This window comes from Melanaphis sacchari, unplaced genomic scaffold, assembly GCF_002803265.2.
Source record: "Melanaphis sacchari strain LSU unplaced genomic scaffold, SCAv2.0 Contig134_pilon_pilon, whole genome shotgun sequence".
Taxonomy (NCBI): domain Eukaryota; kingdom Metazoa; phylum Arthropoda; class Insecta; order Hemiptera; family Aphididae; genus Melanaphis; species Melanaphis sacchari.
Window position 1 is genome coordinate 1,458,767 of NW_020270560.1, and position 20,433 is coordinate 1,479,199.

A 20,433-nucleotide genomic window follows, 5' to 3' on the forward strand; every position below is an offset into this window, starting at 1 on the left:
TAATTACTATAACCTAACTTAAAAATATATTAAGAATTTCAAAAAATATTTAAATTTATGGATATTATTGATTTTATACAAATAGAAAATAGAAAATTACTCTATTGAGTATTATCTACTTTCAAGAGCAAAAACAATATGTTTTAAGAAATTTTAAAATAGATAATTTTTGAAGGTTGAAACATAAATTTACAAGACTAGGCATTATGCCAGTCTCATATTATGCACCTAATATACTTAATTAAATTTAAAATAATTATAAATATTCTCTTATTACTGAATTGAGCGTTTTCAATTAATTTTTTTAATTTAAGTTAATCTACATTCATAGAATTAAGTTGTACATACTTATTACTAGAAATAATAAACCTTAATACAATCTTTAAGTGTCTACTTAAGAATAAAATTTAAATACATATTGATTAACTAAGCATTAGTAATCTATCCACAAACATTATGATAACATAGAGAAAATTTAAGTACAATAGTACATGCAAAAGCTTAATTATTTGTAAAAATATTAAAATGTATCAATTGATTTAATTTTAATTTTAACTTATTGAATGCTCATATATCAAACATCCAACTCTAAACTTTATTGTAAAATGAGATATCTCTAACAAAGTAACACAAGTGTTTATCTAAATATACATAAATATATTTAACCACGTAGCCACGTATAGGTCGTCACTTATCATACTCATATTGTTTTTACAACCTTAACTTTCAAGGCAATGGAAATTCAAAACATATTTCTGCAGCAATATTAAATCACTATTTATTATAAGGTTGTTAACCAGAAAATACAATACAAATTTTAAATTATATCATATATTCATATACGATTTTAACTTACTAATATATTTTCAACTATTATAAACACAAGTGCACAATATATATTTAGAAAGTCATTTATAAGCCCCCAAGCCACCACAACAATTACCTTTAGACTTTAATAATAGTAAATATTAGTTTATCAAGTTGTTGTCAATATTTTATTAATTTCAATAATCTACAATTTACCATGGATGCATTAAAAAATTATTTACTATAATAGGTAAGGTATTTAATTAAAATTTTATGAGTCAGTGTATTACAATTCAGAACATATAAATTATAAAAAAAATAATAATTAATTATAACACATAGATTATATAGTAAACTATACAACAAATACATCATAACAAGGAAAACATTAATGGTTAAGTATGAATCACATATATCACAGTAATTAGATACATACCACAAAAAAGAACTGATTAAGTACTAAGACCATAAAGTTCAACTACCATAGATTATATTTTTCTATATTTATAATTTTATATAATGAGTGTAATGTAAATTTACATTTTATATTTTATTTGGCAGTATAAACATTTTGTAAGAAATAGATACATAAATATTTTATGGTAGTATACAGAAAAAGTACACATTTACTTCTTTAGTAGTAAAACTAATAAATTAAAAGTAAAAACTACTAAACACTAGTAACTTAATAATCACAAAAGACACATAGTTTAAGTTTAACTATAGACAAACAAATATGTATTAGTATAAATTAATTGCTGAGAAAAAAAAAACCAAATAGCCATTACTGTCACTTGAAATCAACTACCAAGAACTAATAATATTTTTGTTGATATTTAACTTTTATATTTTAAACATGTATAAGGAAGCTTTAGAAGAAAAAAAGATGTTTTTAATTTAAATATCTAATTTAAATTATTTTGATTTTCTTTAATTTTGTTATAGGATAATTAATTTTAACTAAAAAAATGGAAAAAAATATTTCAGTTTTATTACAATTTAAGTCGGGTAAATTTTTAATAGATTAAAACATCTTTAAATAACTGAACTAATGTTAAAATATTTTAATTACAAGTACAAGTACATATTAAATAGTTTTAATAATGAATTTTTTTTTAAATATTACCTAGTTAATTGTATGTTTTAAACGGAATTTTAAATATTAGGGCTAAAGATAGTAATGATCTCCTTTAGTAAACTATAATTCTACCCAATAAATAATATATATTTTTATAGTTTATATGTTAAAAAATAATTAATTATATACATTATAATTACAAATTTTGCAATGAAAAGATATGTTTAATTATTTTGTGTTTTATTATAACTATTATTAAGTTGAAATATCTTTTTTTAAATTGTCTAATTTAGTATTATAGAGCAAAAATATCAGATAGTTATCATTTTAAAAAACTTTATAGTTTAAATTTTTAGCCTTTGGCTATGCATTGTATAACTTAAGTTAGTTTATCCTGAAATATAGCATATTTAATATAAAAAGTGTATAATATGAATTATGAATAATTAGTATTTTTCACTATTTTACTAATAGGATTTAAATTATTCATAATGAACTTCATTACTTTATAAATATTAAAAATTATTAAACTTACCATTACATTTTATTTTATCTCTTAATGTTATAATTATAAATCTTGTTTTAAATTGAATAAATATTCATTTTTTACAAAAAAATAACACTAGAAGAAAAATTAAATATTGTTTAACTAGGATATTCTAAATTATAAATGTATAAACAGCATTGTATATAATATAGATATCAGAAGTAAACATTAAATTTGGGAATTTAAATTTATAACTAAATAAATACATGTTTATTACTAAAAAATCCTGTAGCGTGTATACATGTTTACATAAATAATAATAATAAAAAAAAAAATAATTCATGTAATATTTTTAATCATTTCTCTAATGGTCAATTAGAGTAAGTGAAGCTGGGGGACAGGATTATGTAAAATAAAACTAATAATATGAAAAGAAAAAAAATTATTTTATTGCTACGCATAAGTATATTATTTAACTATAATTAAATACAATAGTATCTTAACAAGTCAATCTATGACAATTTAAAATAAAAATTTCAATTAAATCTACTTTAAGTTTAACTGATAAAATAAATGTTATTCATTTTTGATATTTTAGAATTATTATTAAACTTGAATTTTATTTTAAACCATTAAGTTTCAAATCAATTATAATTTACTGACATACTTGACAGTATTAATTAAAAATGAATAACATATCAATAAAAAACAAATAAAATAATTTTAATATAAAAATCAAATTAGTTGTTATTTATTTTAGACTACCTAAGAATTTTTTCAACAAATCCCTTATCCCCCTTATAACTAGGTATGTTAAGTTAATTAAATTTATTTTACAAATCTGTACAATATATATATATAGTAATATTTTCAATTGTCTAATTATATAAACATTTATTTAATTTCCATGGTTATACTAAGACTTTTTATGTTTCAAATACTCTAACCTACTTCAAATATTTCTTGAAAACTAAACCCATGAATTTATACAATTATAAAAATTGTTTAGTTCCTATTTAGTAAAATGTATAGAAAGACACCTACTTAAATTATACAAAGTTCATAGATACTTGCCTAAAATTAACACAATAATTTGAATTTAAAATTAATATTTTATGAACTAGTATTTCTAAGATATGAAGTAGATAATCATAACACAATTTTGATTAATTACTACTAACTACCTAAAAATGTATTATAGGATTATCTAATATACAATACTACAATAAACATTTATTTATTTTAATGAAACTGATGGAGGATAGATAAAATAGAAAATCTCAAAACAAAATCATAGTTTTCATTAATATTATCATATAATACACAAATCCAAATGGTAGCAATCGTATAATTTTTCAAATTTGTTAAACATACCTATGAGCTGTTTTCCGGTAATACTTTTTTGTAGGGTTTATAAGAATATTAGTTGCGCTGGTGCTCATTGTGGAAAGGCCGCTGGAAGTTTCTGACGTGCTATCCATGACTACAGAAATGTTGTCAAAACGAAAAAAAATAAAACAAGAATTAATACGGATCGGGTCGAAACTTAAATCACTCCCAACTGAATAGCCGCAATATGATTGTGCGTAATTTTTATTTAGTGTGTATTGCGTTCTACTCGATCGACAACGAATAATAACGCCGTGCTGTTAAAATTGTCACAAGGAGTAATGAATAATGATGGTAGAATGGAATTTGTTTTTGTTTCTAATACTATACTTCGCTACTCATAATCGTTTCGGTGATAACAGCGACAAATGATAACGTTCCGATGGGGAAATTGTCAACGATGGGCGTGGTTGAAAGATGCACATTAATAATATGTACGATAATCTTTTAGTTTTTATGTAATACGCATATTATTATTACCCATTTAATATTAAAACTTAATAGGAATGATACAAATGAAATGATACAACTGTTAAGTGGTACGATTCAAATTGCGACGCACTGACGTCATGCATAATTTACCAACGCAATAATACTCCGTAAAATATTTTTACGTATGGTTCATATTATTATATTTTATATATTTACGAGGCTTCACATTAACGAATTAAAAGTTAAAGTGAATTTACCTACTTATAGATAAGTTGCATGACGAGTTAATTTTTTTTTTTTCTAAAGCGACTTCTAATTTGACATTAAAATTATTTTCCATGATACCTAACATGCAGTTATCTACTTTGGCTATTTTTTATAATCAATTACATAATTAGTATTAAAATAGTCACATTTAAATACATTTTATTTCAATAAGTAAATCCCATACATTTGTTTTATTCAAATCATTATTTAAAAAAAAAAAAAAATTATTAGGTACATTGTTTATAAATTATTGTGAGACGGAGAAAATTTATTTAATAATAGATACCTACGTGTTCTTTGTAAACTGTCAAGTGTTAAAATATTGGTTGTGGTATTTCTAATCCTAAATGAGAATCAAAATAATGTAGTAACTAGTAAGTAATAAAAATAGACGTAAAATATAATTATAACTATTGTAAGTTGAATAAGGAATTAAAACCTTTATACATTTCCGTAGAAACTTACAATCTCAACTAAACACATTAATTTAGAACAGCGGTTCTCAAACTGTGGTACGCGAAAGACTACATGATGGTACGCGGAACTGTGGAAGGCCGCATGGTGGTAGGATTTTTAATCATCAGTGGTACGCGACTGATTGATAATATACTTAAGTGGTACGCGAAATAAAAAGTTTGAGAACCGCTGATTTAGAATATTTCAACAGACTCAACAATAATATATTTCCAGATAACCTAGTTATCCGACGTTTAAAGAATTGTTGGTTTCTTGATCTCCTTAATAATTATTTATAAATAATTAATAACTTCTTAGCAGGGTGTTCAATCATTGCCTATTGGAAATGGCCTTCATTTATGTTATTTTTCTGTTTACATTCATTTATAAAATATATATTGTTTTTACTGCCTGTAAATTATTTTAACAAATTTGCTTACTATGCTTTGGCAATATGAATTATTACCTATCAATTAGATAAAAAATTAAATAAAAATTTACTAAGCTAAGTTGATTTTTTAGATTCTGAGCGGAACAATAAATGTATTAATTTTACAATGAAGAATATTTTTATTTTTTTGTCTATCAACATCTTTTGGATCAGTAAAAATACTTTAATTTTCTACTATGGCATAATTTTTGCTAAAAATTGAATCTGACTTGGTAAAATAAGTGAAAATTTCTAGTACTTTTCGAAATATATACAGAAAAATAGAAAATTTTCTTTTTGAGTTGTTAATTAACATTTTCAATTTCCATTTTTTTTATTTTTAGTTCTATAAATGTCAATATAAATTCTAAATTTAATTAAAAAGCTTAAAAATTTTGAACAATATACAATTTAGTTATTCTAATATATAAACGAAAAAAAATTTAAAATGCATAGGTAGAATTAATTTTTATAAATATTTGAAATTCAAACGTTGACAAAATTCATCAAAATCACGAAAAATGGTAAATTGTTTACAGTAAAAAATATTTAAAATGTGCAATTTTTACAGCTAAGACTTGAAAATATAATACAAAGTTTCTCGAAAAAATCAAAAGCAAATGAAAATTAAATATTTCATTTAATAATAAATCAAAAATTAATTAAAACTTATATCTTATGTATTTACTAAAATTATGAATAAATATTAACCATTCTCCCAAATTTTTAGATCCACACCTGTACCTACTTGATTATTTCTTTTTCGTGTATGTTAGTATCTATACCTATTTTCTGTTTTTAAAGGGGCAAATAATGTACTATGCAGATTGCAAGAAGATTCTTATAAAAGTATTAACATTCATTATTATAAAATTTAAAAATTTTCATTTAAAAAAAAAAATGTAAGTTACGTTCAATATATTCTAATTAGGTATATTTTTATTTTCACGTTCATCCAGAGCTAGCGCTAAGAAAATTTTAGAACTGCCCAACATTTTAATATTTTTGTACATGCAGATTAACTAAATTTGCCGTTCGCTAAATTCGTTTAACAACCACTATTTACTATAAAATGACTACACATGTAAATTCTTTATTCAAAACTTTATTCATTACATTATTACAATTAATAATAATAACAAATTAAAACATTTTTTTTTTTTTTTAACAATATTTAAACATTGTGACAGTTATGTATTTAATATTTATCACAGATATCTTATACTATATAGAAATCAGCTGTGGTATTTATTACCCGTTATAAACTTTTAGTTTTTACCAAGTATGTAATTCATATACTATATTATACTATATTGTTCTGTGTTATTGGTAATTATGGTCGGAGTTTAAATATTGAATGGTCACATTATTATCAGTACTGTATTGCTCGAATTGCTTCGTGTTATCATATAAATTATACAATCTTCTACATGTATATGATAATAAATGTTATGGAATGGATTCATGATTGATAACATTTGTGATGATAAAACCAAACAAAAAATATTAAATAAAATACATATTATAATTAAATTAAACAATATTACATAATATGCCAATAATACAGAAAATTCACGATTTTTGGTAATGACCAAATTGGCTTTTAGAATTGCCCATTTTAATTTAGAACTACCCATATTGGTTAGAACTACCCATTAGCGCAAGCTCTGCGTTCATCGGTTAATTTAAGTACATAAATTTTGAATTTTAAATCACAACACATGTATACTTGTTAATATAATAAAATACAGTAGAACTTCGATTATCTGAATTAATTAAAATCGTACCTTTTTCGAATATTGGGAATTTTTAAAAATAGTACATGTAATTTTATATTTAATATGTAAATATGTAATATACATGCATTATATTATATTTATTATTATTACCATTTGTATTGATGTTTATATTTTTTTAACAAATTTATCAATTAATTATATTACATATTGTATAATATTTATGTAATAAATTGTACAAATATAAATTCAGTTTACTGGCAAATACGTTCGAATAATAAAGGGTTCGTAAAAAAAGAGGTTTATTTATATTTTATTTTTATTTTTATATTTCGAATAATTAATTTTTTTTATTATTAATAATCATTTAAATGTAGATGATAGACATTTTATCTAGTGTCTAAATTTTCTTAGTGCGTAAGTTTTTCACCCAGCTAAACTGACTACAGTCGGACGTGCTCTAAGGAGAAAAATATAGGCAAATTGATATGACGGTATTTTAGTGAATAGTCAGTTTGCAACAAATAACAAGTGAAACATTTGTATGTGTAACCAGTGAATCGTAGGTTAAGAGTTTTTGAGTAATAATAAATATTGTCGTATGGTATAAGTCTAACTGGAAATGTTACCACTTGTGCATTATTTATGACTCCATACCTATACGTAGGCGCATTCCAATATTATATTGTTAAGGTCGCTATTTTTAAGTCACTCGAAACGATTTAAGAGATGATACCCTCTATTCCCTAAAAAAAAATAATAGAACTTATGTTGAACGGGTATTTAAAAATATTTCGATTGAAAAATCAGTTTTGTATGTCATAACAAAAATTATAAATAAAATTGTGCTCACTGATATTTCAGTTGAAAAAAACAAATATTAAAAATTGATTCGATTAAAATATAGTAATTTTTTTGTTTCATCAAAACTTATTTAAAAAATTTAAATTTATGTTACCAAAATCCTATAGTTTTATCAGTTGATCATTTTCATAGATACCTACCACTTTTTGTTAAGTTACTGCTACAATCCTCTATATCACATATTTAAATATTTTATATGCAAATGTATACATAAATTCATCTATGCGTATAGTATCACTTTTATAGTTTTATGTAAAATTATTGATGGGTATTAAAATAAGTTACTATGATCATAAGCGTTTGCCTTTTCAATTTGCTTTAGACTAATACACATAACATATTAATTAAATATTCAATAAGGTTGTTGAAATCAATTTAACTTTTGTGCGTATTAAAAACAGCATTAATACCTGATAGATAACTATATGTATATTTTTACCAGTAAAACAATGTACCTAGTTGAGCTTTTAGTGACATAACTTATAGAGAATAGACCATAGTGATTATTTTTTTATAATTTAAAATATTAGAATTTGTTTCACATCCCCTAAAACTCTTATGCAAATGTGAACTTTAAAAGTTGAACTACTAATTTGTGTTTAGTATTCAAATAGATTATTTTATAAATATTTTAATGAGTTATAGGTGAATTTTAAAGTACTATAGAATGGTATATAAATTACTAGTACAATGTAAAACCGTTGTAAAACACTTTATATAATAAAATACATATTATACGCCTTAACTATTAAATATAAAATATTGGATAATAAACATTTTTAATTTCTGTCCTTGAAATGTAGATATAGGATAACAATTCTGATGAAATTTTCATATAAACTAATAACTGATAATACTGGAATGAAAAAAATATGGAGTCCGATATATATTATCCTATAGTTAAAGCAGTAGACAATCTCTGATAGAATGAAAAGTTAATTGTTATAATTGTTAATAATGTTTTTCGTATAGTAATTATTTTATTAAATATTTTCGATTAAAAAGTATGTAATACACACACACAATTAAATGTAGTTTGTAGGTTCATTGATAATAGGGGGAATAGGCACCTATCAAACTATCAACGCAATAAGATACCTATAGCCTATAGGTACTACGCTAAAAAAGTTCGATTTTTAAAAATAAACTAAGTCATCTGTGTCCGCGTCTACGTAATATATCATAAATATTAATACATACTATTAATTATTAATAATATTGGTCAAGTTCTACAATAAATGAATATCACAGTGAAATACCTTTTCATTTAATCATAAATACATTTTATTTTAATTATTCAATGTTACTGATACAATTTGTTCAATATCACTACCTAATATAATATTGTAAGGATGTTTAATTGTTTTATATACTATACATGAATATAAACCTATTAAAGTAAAAGTATTTTTTCATGTCAGTTACCCGGTAATTGGTATAATTATATGTAGGTACATGTAATCATAAATATTGTTTATACTTATATTGAGTTGTATGCGTAAAAAGTTTTTATTTAATTTAATAGTTTTTGCTATGGCTTATTAGGAAAGATTAGTGTATTTTGTATACTCATTATTAATGATTTAACTTTTGGAATTTTTATTGAGAATAAACGCGTATAGGTACCTACTAAAATAATTCGAATATACTTCAGTCTACACCAGGGGTCTTCGACTTTTTCAAACAACGGGCCATCTATTATTTTTCTAAAGCTCGCAGGCCGCATTCGTAGTAAAAGCACGCATTTTATACTAAAATTCAGTTTTATTATTATAATTTTTATGATTACATTTTATAATACAAACTATTATTGTTATTAAAACATATTTCAATTTTAAATTACAAATTATTTATTTTATTTTTAGTGCGATAACTAATATTATTTTTCACTAATTAACTTTTCTATTTTTGGCTGTATATGAGACGATGCAATCCTCATCGAGTTTTTAAAGTGAATATCAATTAACCAAGTTCTAGTTTTTGATTTGAAAATTTTCATTTACGAAAAAATATATTCACAAGTGTAAGTACTAAGTAGATAAGTAGTAAGTACCTACTACCAAAAAGATACATAATTTTTAATGCGTTGTTTCGAAGATTAAGATATGTCTCCATGTCAATATATTATGAATAAAAAATTGAAAGTTCAACGTTATTGTACTTTTCTTTTAATATTGTATCATTATAGTGAACTAACAAGCAACAGCCAACATTTATACAGTTTATCTTATTGCATATTTCACAATTTTTTCGATAGCGATGTCTTAAAGTTTAAATAATAGCTTATAGCCGCTCTAATTTTATCCAATCTGTTCGTGGGACACAAATAACAAAGCGGGTCGCAGGTTTAAGACCCCTAATCTACATAGTACCCGTGGCGCACTATACACTAAACTAAAGATTTTATAATGTAAGTCCATTATGTCCTATCAGTATCAACACTCTACTATCGCGATTAAGGGCCATAAACACGATTAAATAACTTTGAGTTATAGTAAAGATAAGTAAGTACCTACTTAATAATGATTAGTTAATAATATAATAATATAAACCAGGGTTAATATACGCATATAAAACGTTTTATACGTTAACTTACTACAATTCCTATTTTAATTTTTTATATATAATCTATATAATCTAACAATATAAAAATGTTAAAAGTATAATAAATATCTTAAATTCTTAAGTACAATGAACTTCCATAAATACATTTGCGATAAGATACTGAAAATTACCCTATGGGTTTACGATACATCGAAGTTTATATTATATTTAAGTTATTTTTGGAAAAATATGTACTAATTCCTAAAATATGCAATATAAAATTGAATGTATCTGATTCTTTATCATAAAAAACAAATTTATTACTGCGTCTGCAATCTGCACGACTAAAAAAAAAAAAAATATGCAAAAGTCATTAACATCTTAACCCTACTCATTAATAATATTATTCATAAACCTTATCTTAATTTTATTCCCTAATGTTTAAAATAAATGTTTTTTATTATTAGTCTTTTTATACTTTTAGATATTTTTTAAATAAGTATAATATCAATATGGTCCAAATAATATATATTATTCAAAGTTTTTAGTTTTGTTTAGAATATAAATATATTGAATTTCTAAATAGTAAGTAAGTCGCTTGTTCGATGTTAATTTCTTAGTGTAATAACTTGAAAAACTATTAACTTAACAGTTTTTTTTTTTATTAATACTTACAAATCTTACAATTCTTTAGAGCAACATTTCAAAAACAAGATTTGCTTAAAACCATTTCTTGAATATTCTAGTTACTCTATTACTTTTAATAAAAATATATAAAAATATATTTCTGACTATTTTTATGTGTTTAAATAAGAAAGTTCTCTAAATTTTTAATAAAATATGTCGACTAATTTTTATGTAGTTATTTTATTCCATATCAAATTGTAACTGATTAATAATTAATAAAATTACTTATTTATTTTAATTTTAAAATATTAGACCTTAAAAATATTTTATAGTTAGATAGTATAATTTTTTTTTTTTTTTTAGTTTATTTAATGATGGAATACCTACCTACTACTTATTACTTTTTGATCCCTTTGTTCATTAAATGTTTATTACACTATATATTTAACATTTATATACAAGATCATAACTTTTAATTTCATAAACATATTATAATATGATATATAATGAGCAATAGCTGACCTTACACAAATGGGATAGATAGCTAAAAATCAAGAAGAACATTATGAAGTAACTAAACGGATTTATGTGAATAAAAATGTAATGAAAGTCACAGTTTGCACACGAAACTGCGATAAATAATTAGGTACCTAACTGTACGGCGGCATGAGTTCGTATTAGGTATTCGTACGACGTACCTAAGTACAAAAAATAAAATAAACAATAGGTAGTCTTAATTTTACATTATTTTAAAATTATAACCAACATTATATTTTAGGAATAGTAATTATACTTAACATCTTTATATAATTACTAATTAAGTACAGTGTGCAGTGTCGGGTACCCCGTATTTATAAATAAATATTGAAGATAACAATGAAATTGAAATCGATCATTATTTTAACATCATACTATTACATCATTACTATCTGGCATTTATAAATACAAATTACGAATAATTTATCATACATTCCCTTTGAACTATATAAGTATATTGATGATATAATTTATAATATATATATTTATAATTTATAATTTCCGACTTCCGTACACTGTACAGTCTCTATACTACGGCCAATAAAAAAAAAAAATCGGTAGTGGGAGGCACGTGCCTCCAGTCACATATGCCCTCCTCTTCCTATGATTTGGCACTGTTATGTTTGCTCTAATTATTTTTTTTATTTATAACGTGTAAAAGTATTAATGTCTTTCCAATTATTGTATTGACTATCTTATTAATCTGAAAACATATGTGAATTCGTCATAAAATTAATTTAATAATGTTACATCATTACTACAATTTTATTAAAATTTTTAAATTTTTAAAAGGCCTATACCTACATAATATGTTTTTTGTTTAAAAACATGTCTAAAGTAAAAATGTTCATGTATGTTTGTTTTTCGGAAAAAGAAATACTTTTTACAATGCGCGTTGGATTTCTATTAAAATTTAAAATTATTAGTTTTTGAAGTCACATAATATGATTTAAAATATAACAAATTTTCATAAGTTTTTGTTTTTTATATTTATTTTGTAATCGTTAATCTAAATCCTGTTAATGCATCCTGTAAAAAATTATCATTTTTATCTCTTTTTAAACTATAATACTAAATATACACTAACTATATACCTACCTACCACGAAAAATAGTGCTTAATGAACTTATTTGTTTCACATATAATGCTAATCTGGGAACTTAGTAAAAAAAATAGATAAAATACATTCAGTATTGGTGTTAAGTTAAAATTTTAAATAAATTTTATTTCAAGTAATTTGACAGCTGAAGAATAAAATATTTATTTCAAATTATAGATATTTATAAAATATATATTATAATAATGATAACAAATTGTTTTAAGATTACTAGTAATATTAGCTAGGTATACAAAAGTATTAATTTTATGAAATATTTGATAACATGGTAAATGTAATTTTTAGGAGGCATAAAAATTATTTAATGGCACTAAAACTTTTTAAGACTCCCATGCTATATAATATATGAATTACATTTTAACTCAGGATTATACAACTGAAATAATTCATTTTTTTAACTGTGTAAAAATATTGAGCTATGAAAGAAAAATGACTTTGAGGTCTAAACGTTTTAGTCAAATTCGATTTTAATAAACTTGTGTTTTATATGTAGGTAATGTTTAATATCTAAAATACTCACTTGGAGTTTATTTTATGTACTTAATCAAAATAGTTATTTCATGTTACAAAAACATAAAAGTAAATTCCTAAAAAGATTTTTATATACTTCTCCAGATGTTTGTATATTTCCATAGTATTTAAAATTGTTTTAAATTATTAAAGGAACAATTATAAATAAATATACATAAAAAAAATAGTCAATTAATATAATATTTTGCATATTTAAGTTTAAAAAATAATTCATTAACATAATTTACAATTTAAAAACTGAAATAAATATTAAGAAAAACCTCAGAGTAAAATATATTATGTAATTATTCAAGTCATTAACAAAATTTATTTATTTTTCTTAAAAAATGTTGTAAGTTGTTAAAATAATTTCCAAGTTTTTAACATGATTTACTAAACTTATTTTTTATTTTCATTTTACCATTATTATGTTTATACTGTAATACTGTTATTGTATATTATACAGTTATACAATTAACAGTATTATGTTATGTACAGTTTAAACTACACAAATTACATAAGCTGTTAATTGTATATAACAAGTAAAAATCTACATTGTTTTATAACCTATTCTATTTGTTGTTTTTTTTTTAAAACATATATTATCTATTTTATTATGATGTTTATTTTACACATTTATTTTGGTTCTTACATAATAAATTATAACAATACATCAGTTAAAATTTAAAATTATTGAGTATATTATTATTTTTAATTGTTTTTATAAGCTACCTTATAAACATTTTAAATACTATGAAATAATAATATCATTTAAAGATATAAGCAATCTTTTTAGAGATGTACTTTTATAAACTATGTGTCAAATAATTATTTATCTATAAAAAAGAAGCTTGTTCAATTAATATTATACTAAAAATTTAAGCAAGGTTTAATGTAATTTGTAGAAATACATTAATTGAAAAATATTTTCATACAACTAGTAAGATAGAAATATTATGTTAAAAAATGTAATGTATACATTATTACATTATAATAATAATTTTATTATAATGAAATTAGCTAAATAATTTTTTCAAAAGATTTTTAAAAGTAAAATAACTAGTTACTGTGGTATGTAATCTAACACCAAATTTCTTACAGTGTTTAAGTACATGGTATCTTAGTTGCCAAACATATTTCTTTGAATAAAATTCATTGATTTTGGGACGAGCAATAGAGTGAATTAAAAACTGTATGCATTTCTTTTCGTGTAACTTTTAACTGCAGCCTTTCAAATACTTTCCATAATATTTAAAATTATACAAATTTATTTAAACTTTTTAAAATTGTGTATTACAATTTTTTTATTAAAAACAATTAAGTTATGATATTAATTTAAAAAAGGTCTAAAATTTCAAATTTCTCTTTTAAATACTTTGTTTGGAAAAATTAAATAAGAATAACCAAACACTAAAACACATAAAATGATTTTTGATATCTATAAAACAAAATGTATATTAATAAATGTATTATATTGAAATTATATTTCTAATAATGCTTATATTAAAATAAACCTCCATAAAAGATAGAAAAAAATTGACATCTGGATAGAAATGTGGCTAGCCCAAAATTGTATATCAAATAATATGTTTGGTCATTATATCATATGGTTTAATAATTCAAAAAAAATATTTATGGAAACTCAAAATTAAGTACATAGAATAAAAACCTTATATAGTATTGTTCAAAAATCAACATTGAAATTGGACTAAAAAATAAGTTTGTATTAACTTTAATTTGTCAAATATTTCTAAAAAAATCTAAAATCCATATAACATTAAATAATAACAAAAGTATATTTACAAAACTGCAATTTAATAAATAAATTGTTATACTTGTACATACATATAAAATATACACAATGCACAACACTAATTTATAGTTAAATTTAGATCAGCCTTTGATTTTAACTCTCTCATGATATATGGTATCTTTTCATAGTCAATAAGGCCATCCCAAACATCTAATGATACAGGTAAAACTATTAAGCCCAGAGCTTCAATTGTTTTAATTGTTAGCATGTGCGGACCTCTTAAACAATTTAAATTGATGACATAACTGTTTGGTTTGTAAAGTAATATGGCAATCCTAAAACATAAAAAATATAAGAATTATTATTAACTAATAAACTATAATTAACAGTCAGTGAATCAACTCACGCAAAATTGTCACTAACACCAACAATGTTTTCCAGCAACAATGATTTAGAATCTTTGATCTTATTTTTAATGGCAACAGGATATCCACCTGGTCTCATCACCACTAAATAATCTAAAATAAAATAGATTTTATAATGTTAAAAAAATATATTTATCTTATTGAAATAATATTGCAAACCAATGAAATGTCCTAATTTGCTTCTAACCCCTGTTAGAACATAATCACTTCCGCCCAAACCATGTTCTAAGGCAGCTTTTAGTGGAAAATCAATGATATTATGTTGATAAATTTTAATAGATTTTTCAATAATTTCCTGCGGTGGTAATGATCCTTTATAACCTCCAGGGTATAAAGTTGTTGAAGCCTGGTACAGTTTAAGCAGCATAATATAATCATGTATATTATCACCTAAATAGATAAATAAAAAAAATAAATTGAACCAATAAACTCAATAAAAATGTATAACAGTATTATTTTTAACTTTAATGACACTAATTTTAAAATATTTCTATTTAAAGGATATCAACACAATATTTGTTTTTACTCTTTAATCATTAGAGTCTAATGTATGTGCAAGATGGACAATATTAAGTAAAATAAGCTATTACAAAAATTATATAGAATAATATTTTTTTGAGTTTAAAATATCAGTTTAGCGATTTATCATTATTTAACTGTATAACATATATAATTTAACTAAATTACAAATTAAAATTTCTTTGTAAATTTAAAAGTTATGTCATACCCTTAAAAATATTATTATCTATAATTTTTGTAATGAGTAATTTCCATGGATTAGAAAGTAATAAGTAGTGCATTGATTTTCTTTAAATATTAAACTAGCGATAAATTACTTCGTTTCAAGAACCCATAAAGAAAATCTCTAGAAAATACTCTTTCTAACAGTTCTTCTGACCAAACGTCCAAAACAGCCAAGTCAAATGTTGCTACTAACCATGGTAATTCTAAAACATCCTAAAATAATAAATAATAGAATTAATAGAATAACTAACGAAAGTTAAATTATTATCAATAATTTATTAATACTTTTTGAACGTTAAGTCTTGTCAGTATAAGTGGTTTTAATTCATCAAAACCTGGTGGAACATAATTTGCATTAGCACATGCTGCAATATAAGATAATAATACTCCAAATTTTATATTTTCTAAAATATCTTGTTTACTGGTTAGTTTATTTGTCATATAATCAAGTAAACCACGGTGAACATATCCCTAAAGAAATAATGATGATTAGTATTTTATCAACTTTATTAATTTATAAAAAATATCATTTTGCTTACAATTCTATTTAATTTTTTTAATAAGAATCCCAAATTTTCAAAATTATCTTCATTTTTTATTATGAATTCCACAATTTTATTAATAAATTGTTCATTATAAAACAACTCAGATTCTGTGGAGTACTTATATATCATTCTTGACAAAATAGCGCCAATGTCTGAAATACCAGCAATGTATTCTAGATGATTCATATAATATTGTAAACATCTGTTAATTATATCAATATATTTTTCAGTTGAATAATTTTTGTAGTATAAACAAAGTAATAATTGTTGTACAATTTTAGGACTAATCTGATCAATATTTTTTATAATTCTTGACATAACAAAATCATATGTTTCTTGAGACAATTTATGTTTAGCTATATAATTGAGAAATTCCACTTGCCAGTATAGATTATCTTCTAGTTTGTATTGTACTTGTGTTTCGAAAACAATCGGTAGTGCAAGCTTTAAAGCATCAACTAAAGGGCATGATGATAATTCTCTTAATAAAAAATGTAAAAAAGTGATTTGTTGTAAAGACATATCATTTATCATTTTACTAATTAACTGTAATAACATTTGCATTATATTACTGTTAACAGATACACCCAAATAAGATAAGTACTTGACACTATTCATAACATCATTTAGCTCAAGATTTCTTGAATAATTTTGAATTTTATGACACATTGCAGTAAATTCTGGGCTACGAGTTAGTTCTTCCTTAGATAAATTTGTTCTAAAATAAAATCATTATATTTAGTAAATAAAATAACATCTTATTAAGTATTTAAAAAAAATACATATATTAGTTTTGTTGTTTGCATTTAATTAAATCACAAAACTCTAAAAACACAGATATTTATTACCAATTAATTTGATTTTAGTATGCTAATAAATATTTTGTTTAATTTTTATTTTACAACAACTAATTGTTTTCAAACATTTTATAAATGGTATTTTTGAATAGAAAATTTAGAGATATTTTTAATTTAACTGTCTGAATTTTCAGTTCATAAGAGTTTTCTAATTAAAATAATTCATTTATAGTTAATAAATAACATTAAAATTTGTAATTACACAACCTAATTGTGGAAAATAATCAACTATTTTGTTTAAATGTGATTAATAGTGATAACTATTTATTATCTAAAAATAAAATGTAAGTACAATTTATATACCTAGTACTTAATTTAAAAAAATATGTTGTTACAGAGAACATTACAATACACGATATATCTTTGAGCTAATGAAGCACTTTAATTTATTGAACAAATTGTATATTAAAGCTAGAGAAAAAATTTTTTCCTACAATAATATACATTTCTTTTAATAAATTTTGATCAGTCTTAGCAGTATTAAATAGTATAGTTTTAACAATATAATAATATTTTTATTATTTACCTTTTACTTTTCTGCAGTAAAAACAAAGAGTTTAATGCTTGTAAATGTTGTTGAGCATTCATTGCAGTGCTGTGAAGCCGTAACATTTGTAGTACATCACTTGTTTGTTTTGCATTCTTAATACTAGTTATTAAAATATCATTAGTAGTAACTGTGTCAGATAAACCCAATTGACTAAAAGTATTTGATAAATGTCTTATTTTAATAAAATCTGAAATATTATGAATATAATTTATTAACATTCAATTATTATGAATGATTATTGACATTACTTGAAGAAAAATTTAAAAATGTTGAATTGATAGTTGTTGAAAACTGGTGTTTTTGTTTAATTGTATACTGATGCCAAAAAGTATTTGATGATAATATATGTATTTGTCGCAGATACTGCACATACTTGCTGATTGTATTCATAATAAATTTACAGCCTATAAATGAATAAAAAAATATTAGACAAGTAATATACTGAGCACACAATGCACACATAATAAATAATTCATTGTTGACAACATTATTTTTATATTTTAGGTATCCCAAAAAAAAATTGTATAAGTATATCTTTAAAAATATATATATATATATGATTACAATAACTAATATGTATACGATATATCTACATACTGATACTATTTTATCAAATGTTAAGCTTAAATAATAAAAATTTAGAAAATAATATAACTGATCAACAATTTTTATGAAAAAAAGATAATAATTTAAATACATTTCAACCAATTTAACTTGTAAGTAAGTAGTTTAAAATATAGTAGTTTTATGAACACAACATTCAAAATAATAATTAAGATGTTTGATAACATGATATAATTTTAAAAGTTATGTTACAAAAAGAAATATACTTCACTAATTGTTTATATTTTATTATTTAAATACATAAAAACAACTAATTTAAGACAATAACTCATGTACATATTGTGATAATAATAGGCTAATAGTTGTAAACAATAGTCCAATATTATTTAATAAAAACATTACCTTTCCGTAAGTAATACAATTTTAAAATGTAAGGAGATCAAAATAATTTGTTAGATTATTATGATTGAAGTCAACAGCAGCATTAAATACATGGCTTTTGAGTAGACACCATTAGATATAATAACATTAATAAGAATATCAATACAAACTTTTTAAGAACAAGGTATTATTAAACAATTTTCAACTTTTTTCAGTTTTTAAACATCAAATAACATATTAATATGGTTTTATTTAATTTTGACTTTTTAAATTCAATATTTGAACATAGCCTTAAATTACTGATAGGATTATCACTCGATCGTAAATTATCATTAATGGGTATTGTGTGGTTGTACCATCGTCCAATAATAAAATAAGTAATGTCTCCTGGAAACCATAATGTCGAATGTCGTTTACTAATCCATTATTTACCTTTCTAATAAAGTATTTAGATATTATAATAATTTAACATTATACCTAATCATTATATTATACTATATTTTGATGTATAAAGTACCTACAGTATTTATTTTAAAATCTTCGAAATTGTAAATATTGCTTCTAAAATTTTTCAGACCTTAGGTTAACTAACACGTTTAACATGTTAAGCATTTGAATACTGTTAAAAGTATTTGCATACTTTTATTTAAATATCTACGTTTCCCGGATATGGGATAAAATATAAAATTATTCTAATACCTAGTAAACAGTTATACTGAAGTAGTGAAGTATATGTATGGTTACATATTGATAACGGTTAAAGATTAACAAACGTAATATATATTATTTTATATTTATCGAAACAAAATCTTAAATAGTTGTGGCCTCTCTTCTTCTCAAATGAATTTATTTTCATGTCATCTTTACTTTGTATTATATTATAATGTGATTTACATATCTATATTCTTTTTACTCTTTATTATTTTAAACAGGAATTTTTTGTAAAAGTTCTTAAGTTTCCCCAGTCCTTATTCTTAAAAAAACGTTTTTTCATAAATATTTAATATAGAATCTGTATGACTTAGAATCAATTTTTTAAAAGTTATATGTGTGTGTGAGGGAGGGGAGAATTGTAGAAACTAGAAACGTTTCTCCAGTTTTTTCTGACAAACAAAAACAACTTTTCCAAAACTTTTTATACAAATGTGTAATACTTATATAATTTTTATGAATTTACTTACAATTGGTAGGTATTTAGTCAAGGATAAGGTCCGTAGAAATCAGGATTTGTATATTGGCTATTAAATGAAAAATTATTATCATAATATTTAATACAATATAGGTAGCAATAGTTTCTGAATCAGGGACGTATTTATACTAGGGCTAACCAGGG

The 20,433-nt window shown here is 22.5% G+C and overlaps 2 protein-coding genes across 2 annotated transcripts in view; both read right to left on the minus strand.

The window, feature by feature from the left end:
• LOC112591415 (cytosolic purine 5'-nucleotidase) overlaps positions 1 to 4,089 on the minus strand; it is a 33,540-nt gene extending 29,451 nt beyond the window's left edge. The window contains exon 1 of the mRNA XM_025335225.1: positions 3,747 to 4,089. Coding sequence (XP_025191010.1) covers positions 3,747 to 3,853 — 107 coding nt within the window. The 5' untranslated portion in view covers positions 3,854 to 4,089. The remainder of the gene's footprint in view (positions 1 to 3,746) is intronic.
• An 11,007-nt stretch (positions 4,090 to 15,096) lies between these two features.
• On the minus strand, positions 15,097 to 19,333 carry LOC112591452. Its single transcript, XM_025335276.1, has 9 exons — positions 19,122 to 19,333; positions 18,404 to 18,559; positions 18,132 to 18,342; positions 16,743 to 17,466; positions 16,489 to 16,674; positions 16,296 to 16,416; positions 15,619 to 15,849; positions 15,441 to 15,552; positions 15,097 to 15,369 (listed from the first exon to the last, which is right to left on the minus strand). The coding sequence occupies exons 2-9, from the start codon at positions 18,543 to 18,545 to the stop codon at positions 15,153 to 15,155; spliced, it is 1,944 nt and encodes a 647-aa protein (XP_025191061.1). The 5' UTR covers positions 18,546 to 18,559; positions 19,122 to 19,333; the 3' UTR covers positions 15,097 to 15,152.
• Positions 19,334 to 20,433: the final 1,100 nt, after the last annotated feature.